The following is a 19,382-nucleotide window of genomic DNA, read 5'->3' on the forward strand; positions in this document are numbered from 1 at the left end:
TGCGCTGGGATGGGGTAGAAACCCCGGGTGCTCGAGGGAGGGTCGGAGGGGCCGTCCGTTGGGGGGTGCGCGGATGGCAAGCTGGTGGGCAGGGAAGAGGGCAGAGAGAAGAAAAATAAAAAAAATTAAAAAATAATAAAATATTATTTTTTATCACGTCTGTATTAGTTTTTATCACGTCAGCATCGAATTTTTCTATATCAGATTTTCGATAAAAGAAAACGATCGGAATACATCCTGGAAGCAACATTAAAATGATTCAAAAAATTCGAAAATTAAAATTTATATTTTTATAATTTAAAATTTATTTTAAAAAATTAATTTAATTTAAAAATTATTAATATAATTTAATTAAAAATTTTATATTTATATCATTTGAATAAAATAATCATAAAATAGTCCATCCAACTTAGCTCGTCACAAATGATCATGGGGAAACGAAGAGGATGTCGTTGGTGGCAGGCGAAGGCGCCTTTTCGGATAGAACCCGGCGGAAGAAGTGTCCTTCCGCGTCAGACGGGATGAAAAGGGCCCCACCTTTTATTTTTATTAAAAAAGGGGCCCCACTTTCATCACATGTAACGGTCCATAGGGGCATTCTCGGCCCTTCAGATGTAAAAAATTTGAAAGAGCGAAACGACGAGAGCCAGTTTCTTTTGTGTATTTTTTCCTGCATTCGTTCTTTACGACTGCAGATCTCACACCACAGCGAGCGCCGACGAACCCTAACAAGAAGAACAAGGAAGAAGGGCGGGCGATCGCGATGCAAGACATCTTCGGATCCGTCCGCAGGTCTCTGGTCTTCCGACCAAACCCAAATGGCGATGAGGCCTCCGATGGTGGTGGTGGATTCGGGGGCATCGCGGAAAAGATCGGTTCGTGCCTCAGAAAATCGAGGCTTGGTTTAGGTTTAGGGCTAGGGTTCCTCCCCAAGGCCCCATCCCAACCTCCGGGGTCTCCGATCGTCGCCGAGGACAGCGCCCCTCCCATCCAGTGGAGGAAGGGCGAACTCATTGGCTGCGGTGCCTTTGGCCAGGTGTACATGGGTATGAACCTCGATTCTGGGGAGCTACTCGCCGTGAAACAGGTCTTACTTTGGTTTTGAGTATGTTTTTCGTGGTCAGGGTTAAAGATTTGATCTTTCTCGGTTCTGGGTTGCTGACTGTGGATTGGTGTCTGGTTTGTAGGTTTTGATCGCAAAGAACAATGCTTCCAAGGAGAAAGCTCAAGTTAGGTTTTTACCCTTATCGAATGCTTTATTTTTTCTTTCTTTTTTGAGTCGCACCACAACCTGTCCTTTTGTTTACAAAAGTGTTGGTTTGTACTTATTTGTGTAATGTTATCATTTAAATATATGGGCAGGCTCATATAAGAGAGCTCGAGGAAGAAGTTAAGCTTTTAAAGAAGCTTTCTCACCCCAATATTGTTGTAAGTGAAGTATATTGCCCGTTCTTATGAAGCGGTTGGTCTGTTCTCTTAGCTGATTTCATCTAAATTCTTATTTGGGTTTTGAACAGAGATACTTGGGAACTGTTAGGGAGGAGGAGACCTTAAATATTCTCTTAGAATTTGTCCCAGGTGGATCAATTTCATCACTGCTTGTGAAATTCGGGTCCTTTCCAGAGGCTGTAAGTGACTATATTTTTTTGTTCACACTTTAATTCCCACATATGAAATGCTGATTTATATAGTAATTCCCTCTTGTAAACAGGTTATTAGAATGTATACAAAGCAGCTGTTGCAGGGCCTTGAGTATCTTCATCATAATGGAATCATACATAGGGACATAAAGGCAATACCTTTTTTCCACATAGTCCATTATGATTTTGTTGTTCTGTTTATTTTCTCAAGGACACTAGATAAATGTTTGAATTTTTTCTTATACAGGGTGCAAACATACTTGTGGATAACAAAGGTTGCATTAAGCTCGCTGATTTTGGGGCATCTAAGCAAGTTGCTAAGCTGGTAGGGAGGCAAAGTAGTTATTACCTTTTTGCCTATTTTTATATTTTACTACACCATACTAACTTCTGAGGAGTTCTCAGTGATAGGATCCGTGCACATGCCAATTTTTTAGATATTAATATTCGATTCTTTCATGCGGCTTGAAGAGTATATAGAGTTTTGCAGTCTTGATCAATTTGTTTGCTACTGACTTATATAATGCATGAATCGGGTTGTCATAATATATGGTCCATCATGTTTTAAGTTTGTTAGACTTAGTTAGTTGTAAGATTTAGACCTGAGTTTATACTATTTTACTTGATGAATTCTAGGTGTTGTATCACATTTAGGTTGGGTCATAATTTTTGGTCTAGACCAGACAATTTGAACTAATCGGAGATTATGCTAGATATTCTCGGTTGCAATTGTCCCAGTGGTATCTGGCCAAGTTTGTGAAATGATTCCCATTAATCCAGAATTAGTTCTTTTATCAACTCTGAATTGGATTGGGCTTTTGTTGGGTAAAAATTTCAGACAACTCAATCACAGACCTAGAATTATACCTTGCAAGAACATGTGAAAGAAAAAGAGGGAGCAAGCACACACCTTTTCCTTCGCTTGAATGTGTGAATTCTTTCTTTCTTTTACCTTTTTCCCTACTGTGGTTGAACTTTATGACATAGCTGTTGGGGGCCAGACATAAGTTACAAGTTAAAGTTATTTTTTGGTGGAATGAAATAAAGTAAGCAATAATAATAAATAAGGTGCATGGCAGACTGATGCTTTACTCTGCTGCATATTCCCTCAATTCTAATAGAAAAGGTCAATCCTATTGAACACACTTATTGTAATTTAGGAGTTTCACATGCTCTTTTAGGGCCTGTTTGGCTGTCTGGGCCCAAAATCCCATGGGATTCATGGAATTGGGCCAGCACAGCTAAGAAAATCAGCCTAGGCTAGAGTTGTTTAGATAAAAAGCTAGGGGCCTTTGGAGTGGGCCAGTCCGAATCCCATAGGAAGAAAAAATGCCCTCAATGGATTATTTTTTTCTTCCTATGGGATTCAGGGCCGGTCCACTCCAAAGGTCCCTGGGTTTTTGTCTAATTGAGCCTAGCCAGGCTGATTTTCTTAGCTGTGCTGGCCCAATCCCATGAATCCCATGGGATTTTGGGCTTAGACAGCCAAACAGGCCCTTAGAGGTGAAGTAGCCTCCTGGAAGTTGGCTTCTCTAATTCATATAATCAAGTTTCTTAGGAATCTGCAATTTTGTTATGGATTTATTCAGAAACTGTAATAGTTCTAAGTTATATTTCAATGGATTTGCTTGTATTCTTAAAGTTTGATGGTGGTTTATATGCTAAGGTCCTTCGCACATACTCTTACCTCTCGATGATGCTATATGAAAATACACAATTTCTTTATCAACTGGGCTTTAGGATAATGACTGGCCAGATGAGTCTCTCAGCTTCTGATAGAGATGGGCTTAATGGTCATCATATGGTACAGAAGCACATAACATGTTAATTGATTCTGTTGTGAATCAGTGCCATCTTTGCCTGTTATTTATTATTTATTTTCTAAGACATTTAAATTAAAGAACCTGTTTTACCACTTATGTCCTGTTTCAATTTTATTCTTTTTTGTCTTTACGTGCTTTTTTTTTTTTTTGGTAGCATCTATAAGTATATGAGCCATTGAATTTGTCAGGCAACTATGACAGCTGCCAAGTCAATGAAAGGTACTCCATACTGGATGGCACCAGAAGTAATTGTTCAAAGTGGGCATAGCTTGTAAGCATATCCTTTCTGTATTTTAACTACTTATGTTGAGATTACTTTCTTTTTTTCTATATAATTATGCATTTTGAACTAACTTATCATTTGCCTACTATTTATTTGTTATCTGAAGCATCTTGCTTTGATTATATTTCCATTTTTTTCCTTTGAACTTTTTTTTTCATGTTTCTGTAAAATGGTAAAAATCTGCATGGTAAAAGACATAACTGTGGAATTTCTATATTTCTGTGTCATTCTACCATATTTGAACTTCCATTCCATAGTGGTTATACGATTTCTCCTTTGTTGTCTTGTAAAGGTTTTCTCTTTGATGACTATCTAACAATGAAAATGGATCCTGTCTGGAATAACAGGACAAGGAAGATCTTTATTCATCATAGATTATCCCTCTTTCAGCACAAGAACAGTTGTTTGATGATGATATTTTCTAATAATGCAAAAGCAATGGAAATTGTGCTGTCTAAGAGATATTGAAACTTTCTTATGCATTTAGACCATCCTAAAGTTTACCAGAGAAATTTTGCATGTCTAGCACACAATTATACTTCCCCTTTACCAGTTTTAACATATTGAGAATTTCATTGCTTTTATCAATGAGGTCCTAGTCACCCATTTTTTAGGGAACACTAGTATTCTAATGTGTGCTATTCCAAAATGTCAGTTAGTAATTGGGTTGGCAGGGGTTGTGTGGGGGGGTGTGGATGGGGTGGGCAACCTACCCCTTTTCTTGCTATTGCTTTTCTCAGAGACCCATGATTGTTATTGCACCAAGAGAAGGATGGTGCATAAGGGATATGAAAACTGTCTATTTTGCTCACATCATATTTTGGTGATGTCATGATTCAATATGTAGGTCAAACATTAGGGGTATTGATTTATACTGATAAAATATTACACTTGACTTTTAGTTCAAGAATTCTTGATCTTTTTTCTCATTCCATTAAAGTCATTTCTTCTGATCTTTTGAGCTTATGTTGTACTTTTGGACATGTTAAAAATTGCGTTTTGCTGTTGATCTGGATAGCTTGCTTTGTTGAGCGAACAGTTTTGCTGATAAGTTTCCTTCTTCTGATAACTTATTTTGTCGCTGTCTTGTGTTAATGCTTCCAGCTCTGCTGACATTTGGAGTGTTGGTTGTACTGTTATTGAGATGGCCACTGGCAAGCCTCCTTGGAGCCAGCAATACCAAGAGGTTAATCTCTCTCTCTCTTTGTGCTCTCTCTACTCTCTCTCCCCCCTGCCCCCCATTCTTTGTAGAATTGGATAAGGTTTGCAATAAAATTTTAAATAAATATTGAGTTGCCTAACATTCCTATTTTGCTTAGGTTGCTGCTTTATTTCATGTTGGCACAACAAAGTCACACCCACCAATTCCAGAGCATCTTTCTTTAGAGGCTAAGGATTTTCTTCTAAAATGCCTACAAGAGTATGTACGATTGGTTCTTTTTAGTTTGGTTTGTTTATGCTAAACAATGACTATCTGATGATAGACATATGACGAAGCTAGTTGATTTACACTTCAGTTTTCATTATCGCTTCCTTAAATATTCCCGTACTTGAAAATAACTATTCACAACTCTTATGGAATTGTGTTTGAACGTTTATGTACTCATTTTTGTTATTGATGTGTCTTGTTACTGGGAAAACTTTTGTTATTGATGTGTCTTGTTACTGGAAAAACTTACATCCAAAAGCCATTCTAGTGTCTTATATCCTGATGGACATGCATCCAAGCCTAGTTGTTGCTCTTGTTTATATTTCCTTTCCCCTAGAAATGCATAGGGATTTTTTTTTCTGTCTGTTCTTGAGTGACCCTATCTAATTGTAGCATTAATTTTCACCAAAAAGTTGGTTATAGTCAAAGCCATTCTCATCCAGCCTTTCGCATATATTCAAACCAGCCCTTCTTCACAAAATCAATATCATAGAGACAATCTATTCTGAAAGTTTGAAGAGTAATACATCGATATATATATATGTATGTACGTACGTACGTACGTATATATACATACATACATACATACATACATATATATATACATACATACATTCACACACACACACACACACACACACACACACATACATACACATACATACATACATACATACATATATATATGTGTGTGTGTGTGTGTGTACCTATATATGTATATATATTTTATACATATATACTTATATATATTGTATACACATACTTATAAATATGTGCATATGTAGATGAACTAGGCTCCTTACAATCGGATATGGGACTGGATCTAGTTGATTCCCCAAGTATTGGATGGGCATGGATCTCAATGCTCTAACACCCTATCCCTTTGGATGAACCCCTTTTTTTGTCGTTTCATTATTGTGAAAAAAGTCAAAAAAAAAAAGACAAAATGCCAAATTGGAGAGAGGTGCACGTCTCTCTTCTCTCCATGCCCTCTCTTCCTCTACTTTCTTTGCAATCTCTCGCTTTCTCCTCTCTTTTCTATTACTCTTCATTATTCTATTTCCTTCTCCTCAAAGATTTGCTTCTGTCCTCTTGAGATCTCTCGACTCCCCTTCTCCCTCACCCACCCCCCTGCCCATTCCTCCTTTCTGCCTCCTTTCTTTTAAAGAAAAGACAAGGCATTTATCTCTCCTTCCTTGCCTCTTCCTTTCCTTCTTTTCTTCTCTTATATCTTTCTCTTTGAAATCTCTCTTCTTTTTCTTGTAGTTGATTTATTTGACCATAGATCCAAGATCTTGAAGGAACTCTAAACTAGCATAGGGAAATTCTTTAAGAAGCTAAGGGGCATAGTCCCCCTCACATCTCTGTCTTCTCCTCATTCCTCCATTACATGCAACATAAGGAGACAACTTAGCAAGTAATAAACCAAGGTAAATTGAACTGTTATTGGGATTCATTCTAGTTAGCTACCAATTCGGTACCATATGGACATATGGTATACATTGGGATTATTTATTTAATTTGCTACACCTTATGAACTTTTTTGATTTCCATCAATATGAGATTAATACAATGTGCAGCACATGAGGTTCAAAAAATATGCGATCATTACTCTATCAAGATCTTCCTAGTGATTCTATATTGTGGCCCATTATCCATGACCACTTACATAGCATTTTGGTCACCTACCTAATTTACCATCTCCTCCGGTCCGAGGATGTACACAGCATCATGTACTTGATTAGAAGCGTCAATTGACATTAGAAGCGTCAATTGACTTCTGAAAGATAAATCTTTGTATCATAGTATATCAAAAAGTTGATGATGCTTCACCTGCTAGGATTGGTTGAACCATCATACATCATTGTCAGTCTATAGATGGCTCACTTGCTTTGGTAGGAGGTGATTTAGCTTTATAGCTCCTTTTTGTTGTCATTGAGGAGCTTATTATGAATATCCTTTGATCTTGGAGGATCCACATCCAAATTGATAGCCTGTCAAAGAGATAGCAAATTGATAGTACGTATTGCTTGCTGCATCTGCTGGGATCATGGTATTTCGTACTTATTCTAACTAGCCGGTACACCCTATACCATACCATACCGGTGGGAATCAGCAAAATTCAGGCCTATTTTTTGATACATTGTCCGAATCAGATCGTATCGGTCGGTTCAGTATGATACGGATCCGAATCGCGCGAAATCAGATGGTTTAGTTCGGTTTGGTGCGGTATGGATCCGATTCGGTATGGTTCAGCATGGTTTTCTTTTTTTTAGTGGTGGTGGGTGAAATTTTTTTTGATTTTTTTAATGTCGCTACGGGTCGGAATGATACGATATGGTACCGTACCATACCGTATCGAGCAAAAATTGGTACGGATCTCAGTACTGATTCATGAAATCTTGGTTACGATGTAGCCGAAGTGGGACCAAGATACGTTCAAAGATTCAGTTCCAATGGGATGTCCCTCGGGATATCCAGATAGGATACCATCTCATATATCGAGATAGGGCTATCCCGCTCGCATCTCAACATTCCTATTGGGATGTCTTGGGATATCCTCTATCCCATATGTCGGGATGGGGCGGGATGGCGGTGCATCCCGTTCTATGAAAAGATCGGGACAATCCCATCCCATAGGATTTAAAACCTTGAATACAATAGCCACATATTCTTCTTGTCCTTCACCAGCATAGTATTAATCCTCTATTGCTTCAAATCCCTGTTGGGGAAGGCACGTGGACCTAGACTGTGGATGGTGATTCCTAGTACAATCTCTTAGGAAGACTTTTACTTTCAACAACCAAAGACCTCTAGCACAGATGCAATATGACCCCACCTCTGCTAACGGCCTCCCTGATTGAGGTCCTTTTGAAATTTGGAGTTGTGCTATAAGTTTTAGAACCGGACCTGAATCGTATTGTGAAGATTCAAATTGAGCCTTATGCTTGGCTACCTCCTTTGATTGCCACTATTCATCTAGGCTTGCCTGGATGGCAACTTGGATCCATGTCACCTCATTTTTCAAATAAAGGTGAAGGCCTACTATGATTTGCTAAAGTGATAAGAAAGTGGCTTTACTGCTCGATGATCCATCTCCATCCTCTTCCGTGCAACCTTTTGCTTCACTATTTTGAAATTAGTGAAGTTCTTCATTAGCCATTGGATTATTATGGGTATTTTCGATACATGAATATATCGGGATGACTACCAGCTAGATGCTGCTTCAACTTAGTTACTCTTCCCTTGAACTTTGCTTTGGGTCCCGATGAATATTATGCTTTGGATCTTTCGGTAGATCCATTCTTATAAGTTTGTCAAGCACATGCCAATTTATTAATTATTTAAAAATAGTGAAATTTTGTTTTGATGAAAAAAGTATGTTTTTAACTTCAAAAAATATTTCCGAATTATCTATATATAATAGTAATTTTTTATTTATTTTATGTTAATTAAATATGTTTAACAATATTTAATTTTAAAATAGTTTTAAATAGTAAAAATTTAGAAAATTAATTTGAACTTAGACCTTTGTAGCATCCTACTATGGATCTTACATATATTTTTCTTGGCCCTTGGGCATGCATGGAAGGTCACTTATTTTCGATTTTATTCAAATTTTGATCGAGATAGCATGCATACTTCTAAACATGTTGTTGATTTTATAGTTATTTTTTCATATTATTTTATTTTTAATTATTAATCTACAAATATATTTTAATTTAAAAATTAAGTTTTAAACAAAAAATCAAGATTTTAGTGAGATTGTATAGATCACCCGTATACTTGCAACATATCATGAAATTATGCCAAAATTTTGGCATGACCTCCCCATATGTTCCTTTTTTTTGCCATTTTTTGATTTTAAAAAAAGAAGAAATGATGAGGGGGAGAGCTTCTTACCTTGTTTTGTATTAGATCCAGCTTTTAATGGCCAAAAATTGCCTTTTTGCGAGTTTGGATATTTTTTTAAAATAAGAGGAGGCATGAGAAGGCCTAGGAGGCCTTCTCATGCCTCGCTCATTTATTAGACCGGGGGGAGGGGGGGACCAAATCAGCTTGTATTGGTGCGAATCAAGTGTTTTTCCATTGGTTCTGCTCTGAACTGCCTAATTGGGAGTGGTTTGAGTCATTTTTCAAATTGAAGCGGTGAACCGTCTTGGTTCCACCTTGGTTCGGACTATGCCCCGAATGGGGTAGTTTGGCTCGATACACTCGGAATTGGATGGTTCAGGGTAGTTCAGCACACCATGGAATAAACAATTAGAGTTGAGAAGTAAACAGTAACATTGACTTAAGTCATGATTTATAGTCAATTGGATAAGCAGAAAAAAAAAGATCATATCTTTGACTTCCTACTTTCCAAAATTTGGGCAAACACTTAGCATGTAGAGATAAACATCTATATAGGCCAGAATAAACAGTAACCTTGAACTGGTAGCACTATCTAGAGCAACAAGCATTAAAGTTGCAGAAATAAGCAATAAAAGTCTGATGGTGAGGCCTACGTGGAGTAAATAGCAATGAAGAAAGGTAAGAAGACAACCTAGCAAATTATAACATTGCCATAGTAAAGAATTGTAGTCTAGTGGATAACTAGAAAAAGCAAGGTTTCATCTTTGACTTTTTGCTTTCCACATTTGAGTAAATACTTAACATGCAATAGTAAAGATCAACACATCTGGGATAAATAATAATCTTGAAATGATAAACACCAATTTGATAACAATAAGCACTAAAATTGCATGAATAAGTATGACCGTGAAAAATAAATTTTGGTATGTAGGTTAAGTGGTTGGTCCAATCGGAAGCAATGGGAATGCACATATCCTGTGTTGGCTCTCTTTTATGTGAGATTAATATCATGATTATCACTTGGTCGCTACGGAAGGCTAGTTACCTTTGTCTTCAAGCCAAGGATCTTATATACACTAGCTATCATATCCTAGACATCTTTGGAAAAGAGCTCCAGGGAGGTGGCTTCTTGGCCTCTGCTGTCATGACCAAATAGCTGGCTGGCCTTTTCAAGAGTGAGTTTTGAGAGGGAGAGAGAGAGAGAGAGCGAGAGAGAGCATAGAGAGAGAAGGAAGACAATGGGAGAGAGAGTGGATAAGGTGGACATCTCTATGAGAGAAGGGAGAGAACGAGAGGGTATTTTCAAGATGAGACAGGAAGTGAGAATAGTAGAAGAGAGAGGGAGAGGGACTAATAGAGAGAGCAGAGAAGGGTTAGAATGAGGTAGATAGATTAGAGAAGAGAAAGGGAGAGAGAACAAGGGAGGGAGTATAGAGAGATGGAGATTATATGCCTCTTTTTGATTTGACATTTTTCTCTTTCTCAATTCTCGACAATGGAATGTGATGGAGAGGAAATGGGGGGTGTTAGAGTATTAAAATCCATGCCCATCCAATGGCTGGGAACCGACCGGATCTTGTCTCAGATCATTCCATGGTGTTTTAGTTCACCTCTATATATAGGTTAGAGACCACCAAAATATACGATATTTGATTCCTAGGTATTTATAGTGGTATAGATCACCAACGGTGGATCTTTAATTTAAATGGCCCATTTTTAGTTTTGAACTCAAGAGTAGATGCTGTCATGTTTTGAGAGGAGCATAGTTCATCCTTTCATATACGTAGGTGCTTTGGTCTCTCGTCTTTACCCTCCTTGTTGAGATTTCCCAGGCTTTTATATCATTTTCCATCTCTCTTATTTTTCCTAGGGTCCCAAGTTTACCATATCAGGTGTTAAGCACCTATCCTCACTATGAAGTTGATTATAATGGAAACTACTCTAGATCAGCTTTATACCCTTAGACCTGATATATCCTGCACCTTCTAGACTCTGTTTAACATGTTGACCTGATAACTGCTGCTTTTTGTTTTTTCCTCCTCTTTCTTCCTACATTTGTCATCGACAAAGTTCATGGGATATTTATCAAACTACTATCTATGAAATTTGAAAGGGAAAATATTTCAATATGCTGCCTTTTGGAATTTATTTTATTTTTCTCATGCCTTCTTTGAAGTCCTGAGGACCAGCATTGCATTGTTTTCAGGGAACCAAACTTGAGGCCAAGTGCTTCTGACTTGCTTCTGGTAATACTAACTTTTGTTTCCAACTAATAGATAATGGAATAATATTTTATTCATATTTAACTCATTATCCTGATGACCTGATGTCACCAGCATGGAACAAAGGTTTGATTCATGTCATGTATTTATTCCTGGATATTTTCTGTGCAGCATCCCTTCGTTACAGGGGAATTTCAGGATCCACATCCATTCAATTTTTCTTCAGCTAATGTAAGATTACCGAATAGAAGTTGGTTATTTTCATGATTTCATCCATTGCTTCATCTTAAATATTCTTTGCCTGATAATGGTCTCATGGCAGGAACCCTGCAAAACTGTGGTTACATCATCGAAAGTGCAGATGAATAACTTGTAAGTAATATATGCATAATATTTTTATTTTCCAAATTGCCTCTGTTGCGCATTGGTGACTTGAAAAAGCTCTTCTGCTACATTCTTAATCTGACAACTTTGCGGTACTTGCAGGGGCTTGAACTATGTGAATTGTGTATGTGGCAGTGACTCCACCATGAACCCCAAGAAGGCCTCAACAGTAAGATCTATCTGGGATGCAAGTACTGAAGATGACAAGTGTCGGCCTAATGGCACAGATGATTTTCCAGTGGTTGGATCAGTAAGATTGCATTTCTTTACAAGTAACTTATATTACCTTAAGAGGTTTCATTAATGTCTCATTCTAACCTGTATTATATGATGGAGATCCATTATACTGCTCGCTGAAGTTAAATAATGATTTATTTGCTCTCGTGTATTGATTTCAGAGCTTCAATCCAATATCTGAGCCCTTTGATGACTGGCCATGCAAGTTTGATATTAGTCCAGGACAAGTAATCATGAACTCAGAGGACATGGGTGAATCACCTAATGGAGCTTCAGGTGATGGTCAGGAAGGGGAAAATGACTTCACATTCCCTTGTGGGCCAATATGTGAGGATGATGAAGTCACAGAGATAAAAATTAAAGCCTTCCTGGATGAGAAGGTATATTATTAACAACTTTTTGCTTAAAAAATGGCTAATTATTTGATTTATCCATATAACGCATGAACAGGGACTAGCAAGCAGTTTTATTATCAATGCCTCATCATAGACTTGAAAGAATGTGCTTGATTTTGTATGATTTGCAAATGATGTATATCGAACAACCACACATCTCAGGCCCTTGATCTGAAGAAGCTGCAGACCCCTTTATACGAATTCTACAGCACCTTGAATGCTAAAAGTTCGGAAGGAGTTGGTAGTATGTGTATGGAGAACATCACAAACAATTCGAAATTTCCCTCCAAAAGCAAGCCCTCAACCAACAAAGTGATAAGTGGATCATCTTCCCCATGTGTTGATACCATGAAGAACGTAAGCCCTGGGAATTGCAGTAGGCAAGTCTCAAGCAGTGGTGTGGAGAATAATCAAATTCTGAGAGAACTACCTTCTTCTCGGCTTAATGAGTTGGGAGATCTTCTTCAAGATGCTCAACAAGAACCAACAAGCCTAAGGTTTGCTAACAATATTTATATTCTGATATGATTTTATAGGTACCTGCTACATTATATTGTTAACCTATTAGGAAGGAGAACTTATAGGAAAGAATTGATGTTTATGCTTGACACGCTCTTCATTGTCATGAATTATGGGAGAAATTCTTTCACCTTTGTTTTTCCCCGAGCATGAGCATATCATTTTTCTTTCTTATCTGATCACAATAACATGTGTTGGGAGCAGTGCAAGCTTTTCCGAGATACGGAGGAAGTGGAAGGAAGAGCTGGATCAGGAGCTTGAGAGGGAAAGAGGTAATTTAAGCTTCACAAACCCATCTTACTAGTTGCATTATGATCCTTTCTTTTTTTTTTTTTGTTTGTCTGAATCATCAATGACTCTGCTTGCAGAGATGATGCGCCAGACAGGTCTTGTAGGGAAAATTTCTCCAAGGGGCACAGGCCTACATCAAAAGAGAGACCGCTTGCCACTTGCATCTCCAGCCAAATAACTATACATATTTACCCAGCCTTTTTTTGTTTTCTTACTGCATGCTCCCTCTGGTCATCGATCAACATAAACGTATAGCAGCAAGTGCAGAAGGTTTCAATCTTTTGGTTGAATTAATATGATTTCTCATCCTGCAGTCATTGATCTCTTTCAAGTGAGTAGAGGAAAGCAAGATAGGCAGGCTGCCAGCATCTTTTGCCATTTTGAGTACAAGAAGTCCATCACGTTTGTCTGTCAATCCACAAATTTGAGGTGCAGTAAAGAGGCATCTCTTGGTAAAAGCTGGTGTGATGCGAGTAAGGATGCTGATGCTGTGCTCGTTTTGCAGAGAAATGTTTGATGCTATGCCAGTGGCACGTGAAGCAGTATCATGTTTGGCTGTACTAGTGCATTTTAGAAGCTCGACTGGTTTCTTTTTTGTAGAAAATGTAGAGCATTCTATAAAATAAATATATCAGAAATCCATTACAAAAGAATACAGAAGCTTCAAAGCATTCGACAATTTCTAATAATAGAGCCCAATAAAGCACTATTCACAGTTGGTGTGACAGACATTAGATACTATTAGATTTCCTTAATAAGTGCCAAATATTTTACTGCGATCATATTGGGATCTTGATGGGTGCCATGGCGGCATACAATGAATTCCACTGATCCGTCAATTATTTCATCCAATGTCTAATAATTGAAAGCAGCCTTTATAAGTTTTAAATTAGACAGATTTATAAAAAAACCTAAATTAAGTAGATTTATAAATGTGATTGTTTGGTTGTTTTCCATAAAACTTTTTTTGCCAAAATTGAGGAAACATAAAACCTGAAAAAAATGAGTTTTATGAAAATAAATCTCCATCTTTTTTCATAAAATTGATTTTACAAAGAAGATGTTTTATAATTATTTATTTCAGAAAAATATATAGGCATCCAAACAGATTTGTTCTGTACATGCAACATTGAGCTAAATCACTTGCATGGAATTTAGGAAAAGCTGGGGGAGGCAAGGTGAAAGTCTGGACATAGTGCTAGTGGGATTGCAACAAGTTGATTTATAGGCTTAGCTACATCATTCCAACTCAAACCTTCGGATTATAGTCTACTCTAAATCAAGGAACGGCTTAAGTACAGCTGATGTCTAAATTACATTTATTTTTAGTTAGACTTCAAGTTATTACCGTTGTCCAAACCTGACTTATGATCGGCTCTAGATCTAACCGCTAAAGGTATGAGATATCTATTACAAATATCATTTTTTTTTTATTCTTTTAACACGAGAAAGAAAAATAATTAAAAGATTACGTAAATCAAAAATTTGAAAATTAAAAATTTGATTTGTTCCACGAATGTATCTATTCTAATTTGTTAAATGCAGAGAATTTCAGAAAGAGAGCGGGATCAGTTAGTCATCTACTCTTTTATTTCTTTATTTATTTTTTTCACTCATGTCCATGTGCGCATGCATTTTGCTCGTGCATTTACAAACGCAAGACCGTGCGTGCGATGCACGCGCCATGGGGTCTCGCAGTTACCAATTAAATGGCGAATTCACGCCTTCTACCACCTCCCCCGTGAAGCAGCACATCGTGGTCCGGAGCTGCGCCGCGCTGCAATGGCTGGTCCTCTCTCCAAGTCCTCCCTCTTCTCGATCTTGCGCTCCCACTCCCAGGTCTATTCTCTCACCACGATCTCTCTCTATCATTTTTTCCCCCAAAAAAACCAAGTCTCTCCGATCTCCGATCCGTCTTTGGCCACAGAAGGCGGAGCCAGCGCTCCATCTCCCCCGCCGCGGATACCACGTCGAGCTCGGAGCTCGCGAGAAGGCGGTGAGCCTTCTTCCCCTTCTTATCTTTTAATTTCTATCTATCATCAGCGAAATTTGTGGGTCAGGGTTTCGATCTCCTCGCCTATGAGATTTGAAGATCACCATCATCCCTTTCTTGTGGCTGATGATTGGCGATCAACGATTACTTTGGGATGAGTGGAAGGAGGATCGGAATGATGCTTTTATGGGTTTATTCTTGGTGTGTGCTAACAATCATGCGATCGTTATAAGTTTTGATATTTAATCAACTTACGGTGACAGTCCATTAAATGCTCTGTTCACTTCACTATGATCATGCGATCATAATAATATTCTTGTGCTTTCTTCGCTCATCTTATAATTCTGATTGTGTAATAAATGATACGGCAGCTGCTGGAAGAAGATCCTGCGCTTAAGAAGTTCAAATCGTACAAGAATACTGTGAAGCGGGTGTCGAAAATTGGGGACGCCCTTTCTGTGCTTGTTGTTGCTGGTATGATTTATTAGCAAACATGATTGGTTTTATGGTTAGTCTTTGACTTAATTGCAATTCTTGTTGTGAAATACGATATTGTCATCCAAGAAGCATGGGATCTTTATGCTAACAGAAACTTGTTTTGTTGCCTCATGTGTTCTGTTCAGTGATTTTATAGGATCGTGGAATAAAAATGCATCTAGTAGATTGTTCGCAGAAATACTTTGTTGTTCGCATATTTCCATGGAATGAGTTTTATTTGTTTATCTTCTTTTCTTTCCATGCATGCAAGCACATGTATGTACATGCACTTTTTAGAGTAGTGTGTGTGAACTGTGAAGAATAATTTCTCTTCAGCTCATGCAACACTAGGTGAAATGCACCCATCTTGTAAATAATTTAGATTGATAAGCGTGTTTTTTTACTCTCTCTAATGTGTCTATGCCGGTGAGTATTAGGAACATGCTAATGCTTGATATTGGATAAGATGACTAGATATCATAGTGGACTCAGTCCTAGTTAAGAAAAAGAATGAGCTACCTTTCCTATTTATTGTGGTTTATGTGATCTTCTTTTCTCCCGGCGTATATAGAGGGATCTATGTACGTTTTCAACAAAGTTTACCTACAAGGTTTTCCGTGCAACAAGTGATTAATAGGAATGTGCAACTAAGATGGGGTATTGTAGGTTGACTATGCCACAAGTTAGTCCAAGTAAACTAGTGTTTTTGAAGATGTTCATTTAGGTGCCTAGACACATAAATATGCCAAGGTGCATAAATTATGCAAAAGCAACTAAGTAGGGCATGTTTAAATTCCATGAAGGTGGAGCCATGTGTTAGTTATGTATCCTTCTATGGAAAGGAAAATATTACACGCTCAACCACATAATCCATGTTCGTGCATATGAAGGGAAAGAGGGAAAGGAGAGAAAGGAGGTGTGTTATTTGTAAGTGGTGTGCTATTTTGTTGCATGTATTTTGCTATGACTTAGAAAAAAAACTTTTAAGTCTCTTTGATATTACAAATCTACAACTATGATTCATGTTTATTTTGATGTACCATCAGTATTATTCATCATTTTTTGCTAGTTGTGATTTATGCTTAATATTTATATACATATGCATACACATGTATGGACACATATGTATGTGTTTGTATTTATGCACATATGTGTAGATACATCTATGTGTTTATATCTATGTCTATAGATATATGTATCTATATGCATGCCAATACATATACTTAAAATGAATTCATGTTGTTAAAAATATGACAATAAAAATAATATTAATAAACACAATACAAAGCAAGCACAAATCTGTGTGTGTCTAGTTATCCACACACACATATTCACATGTAGGGGTGCAATCAAGTCGAGTCGGGTTTACTAACTAGAGGCTTGAGCTCCACTTAATTCAAAATACTCAAGCTTGAAACTTGACTCGAGATCAATTGAGCCTTAATATCTAAGCTTGAAATCGACTTGAAATCAATCAAGCCTTATTAAAACAAAGCAATATTAGAGATTGACTTGACTCAACTCTAATATCAATCAAAGCAGACTCGAGCTCTAGTTTGAGCTTGAATTTAAGCCTTCATCATAATTAAAAAATATAGTTAAAAATTAGAAGTTAGGCCATGTTAAAAAGTATAAATATTATATTTTAAAATGTTGAATGAATAATATATATTATAAATATAATATAATAGTATTAAATATATATACTTAATTAAACTCACAAGCTTTTTCAAGCCAAGTATTCTGCTACTTGAGCTCGATTCGAAAAACTGCTCAAGCTACATGAGCTCGATAATAATCAAGTTGAGTTTGAGCAGCTTACAAACTGCTCGGCTTATTTGCGCTCCTATTTATGCATATGCCTTACTTCGCCAAGATGCGCACCTTGCTTTGCATGTGATGCTACACTTTTTCAGGATAAACATATTTAGGTATACAAGAAATTCTAATTTAATGGTAAATCATAAGTGTTCAATGGTGGTTACTGAACCATGTCTTGGACATGACTGATTGTGCATTTTTTGCATAATTTATTTCAGATCTTAATGATATTTCTGTTAAGAATACAAATCCTAAGATGCAGTTGTTAGGTATGTCTGCATTAAAGGATATTGACATTATTGTCTATTGCTAGTTACAACCATCTGCTATGGAATATGGCAGGTGATTAGTGTTTTACAACATCGTCACAGAACCATGGTTAGCTGGGTACTGTTGAAGGAGCATATTATAGATATTTTGCCTCTTTGAGCATGTGTTTCTCATGTGTTCCATCTACTGTTTTAGAAAAAGTATATTTTTATCTTTATTAGTACTTTCTGGGGGACCTTTTTTTGTATTATAATTTAGATACCTATGAAATAATAATCCCTGATAATGCAACAAACAAAAGCTGTCAAGCCGTCATCACTGAATATGCATTAAACTATTAATAGTTCAACCAATTACACAAAAGCTAAGAGTAGAAAAATGTTAAATATCATATGCTCATTTTACTACTGCATTTACAAGTTATCAGAAGATGCAGTCATTTTCTTTCTTTGTTTCAGTGTGTAGCTACGAAATTTATGCAGTTGCTGTAAGAAGAAAGGAACAAAGGATGCACTGACACCATCCAGTTGCCTAATAAAAAGATGGGTTTCCATTCTTCTTATGTGCTTTTCGGACTGCCTTTAATGGCTTTGTCAGACAGCACTGACGATTTTAAAACATCAGCCATCATAGAAATAAAATGGATACCTGAAAACTCAAGAGAATTGTAATTTTCTGTTTTTGTTTGAAAAGTCGTGTTATAAATTGAGGATCTGGTTCCTCTGATCACTTGCTCATTAGTGGTGCTTAATTAGCCATTCACGACTCTTAAAAGATGGATGATTTCTGAGATATTGGCTGTTTATGAGCTAGAAAGTGTTTTAGATGTTATCACTGCATTATGTTTAGATTTCTTTGACCATATATATTGTTTGCTCCAAGGTTCGCTGTCTTGGTGCTAAACCTCGTATCAGTATTATCCTATTATAGTGTCAGTATGTGTTACAGTATAAGATGAAAAGATGTATCAAGTATTGATATGATAGAGTATGGTACTATTCAGTAGGGCAAATCTTGGTTGCTAATTTCCCATTAGTTATCTTAGCTTTCCATGAAATCCTCAAATACTGCTAGAAATGGTGCTTAAAGCAACTCTTGATATGGATACTGTGTTACAATGTGATACACGCATAGAAATTTCCAGTAAATTTTATGCAGGCAACATTAATGCGCCTTGGGGACTTTTTGGCAGTGGATCTTTTTACTCATTAAACTTTTTCTGGAATCTGCATTTTTCCTTTTCTAAATTTTAAACATTTGCTTTCAAAATATTTCGTGCAGGCTGATCTGCATTTTTCTTTTTCTAAATTTCGAACATTTACTCTCAAAATAATTCGTGCAGGCTGAAGCCATGATTCTGCTGCAGAGTACTGGCCATTTTGGCAAAGTGATTATTATGCAGAGTGTGGTCTTGTTATTCTAGGTGTAAACCATTAAATTTTGTACCTGAAATGTCGGATTTGTGGTCTGGTTCCACATCTGCAGTATCAAATCTGATGACGACAAATTTAACTCATCATTTTTAACATTAAAGCGAAGATCATTCTGTTGCTTCGACAAAAGCTATCGTTCTGTTGCTTTCACCTCCTCTCTCTTGGTCATGGACGTAATCCACTCTACCCCATGCCCGAACATCGTTCCTCCTGTGATCCGCTGCTTGACCACCAAGGCCTCCCTTGTGTTGCTCCGTCACCTCAGACGCATCTCTCAATCCCGTCCGTCGCTGCTCGCAACTGAAAGCAA

General features: G+C 37.2%; 2 protein-coding genes across 4 annotated transcripts; both read left to right on the forward strand.

The window, feature by feature from the left end:
• The first annotated feature begins 653 nt into the window (after positions 1-653).
• Positions 654-13,975, forward strand: LOC105039162 (mitogen-activated protein kinase kinase kinase NPK1). Of its 2 annotated transcripts, XR_830853.4 has the most exons (18): positions 654-1,087; positions 1,188-1,229; positions 1,363-1,428; positions 1,518-1,628; positions 1,712-1,792; positions 1,888-1,965; positions 3,652-3,734; positions 4,851-4,932; positions 5,066-5,166; positions 11,237-11,276; positions 11,424-11,483; positions 11,575-11,624; positions 11,739-11,886; positions 12,035-12,253; positions 12,431-12,765; positions 12,992-13,059; positions 13,156-13,507; positions 13,584-13,975. XR_830853.4 is itself a non-coding variant. In XM_010915196.4 (17 exons), the coding sequence occupies exons 1-17, from the start codon at positions 764-766 to the stop codon at positions 13,254-13,256; spliced, it is 1,989 nt and encodes a 662-aa protein (XP_010913498.1). In that variant the 5' UTR covers positions 654-763; the 3' UTR covers positions 13,257-13,974. The 2 variants fall into 2 exon arrangements, 1 of the variants encoding a protein (XP_010913498.1); XM_010915196.4 differs by having other exon boundaries at positions 13,156-13,974.
• A 717-nt stretch (positions 13,976-14,692) lies between these two features.
• LOC105039389 (succinate dehydrogenase subunit 7, mitochondrial) lies at positions 14,693-19,201 on the forward strand. 2 transcript variants are annotated; one of them, XM_010915527.2, is made up of 4 exons: positions 14,693-14,917; positions 15,006-15,074; positions 15,443-15,545; positions 18,982-19,201. In XM_010915527.2, the coding sequence occupies exons 1-4, from the start codon at positions 14,708-14,710 to the stop codon at positions 18,984-18,986; spliced, it is 387 nt and encodes a 128-aa protein (XP_010913829.1). In that variant the 5' UTR covers positions 14,693-14,707; the 3' UTR covers positions 18,987-19,201. The 2 variants fall into 2 exon arrangements, with proteins under 2 accessions (XP_010913829.1, XP_019703520.1); XM_019847961.3 differs by lacking the exon at positions 18,982-19,201 and adding an exon at positions 18,098-18,431.
• Positions 19,202-19,382: the final 181 nt, after the last annotated feature.

Source organism: Elaeis guineensis, chromosome 1 (assembly GCF_000442705.2).
Source record: "Elaeis guineensis isolate ETL-2024a chromosome 1, EG11, whole genome shotgun sequence".
NCBI lineage: Eukaryota > Viridiplantae > Streptophyta > Magnoliopsida > Arecales > Arecaceae > Elaeis > Elaeis guineensis.

What these genes read in the sequence shown, in the direction of transcription:
- LOC105039162 (XM_010915196.4), top strand. Translation starts at nt 764, where the DNA reads ATGCAAGACATCTTCGGATCCGTCCGCAGGTCTCTGGTCTTCCGACCA. An exon ending in GTTCAAAGTGGGCATAGCTT is followed by an intron (nt 3,735 to 4,850) that starts GTAAGCATATCC and finishes TAATGCTTCCAG; the next exon opens with CTCTGCTGACATTTGGAGTG. An exon ending in AAAGTGCAGATGAATAACTT is followed by an intron (nt 11,625 to 11,738) that starts GTAAGTAATATA and finishes CGGTACTTGCAG; the next exon opens with GGGCTTGAACTATGTGAATT.
- LOC105039389 (XM_019847961.3), top strand. Translation starts at nt 14,708, where the DNA reads ATGCATTTTGCTCGTGCATTTACAAACGCAAGACCGTGCGTGCGATGC. An exon ending in TCGGAGCTCGCGAGAAGGCG is followed by an intron (nt 15,075 to 15,442) that starts GTGAGCCTTCTT and finishes ATGATACGGCAG; the next exon opens with CTGCTGGAAGAAGATCCTGC. An exon ending in TTCTGTGCTTGTTGTTGCTG is followed by an intron (nt 15,546 to 18,097) that starts GTATGATTTATT and finishes TCTTTGTTTCAG; the next exon opens with TGTGTAGCTACGAAATTTAT.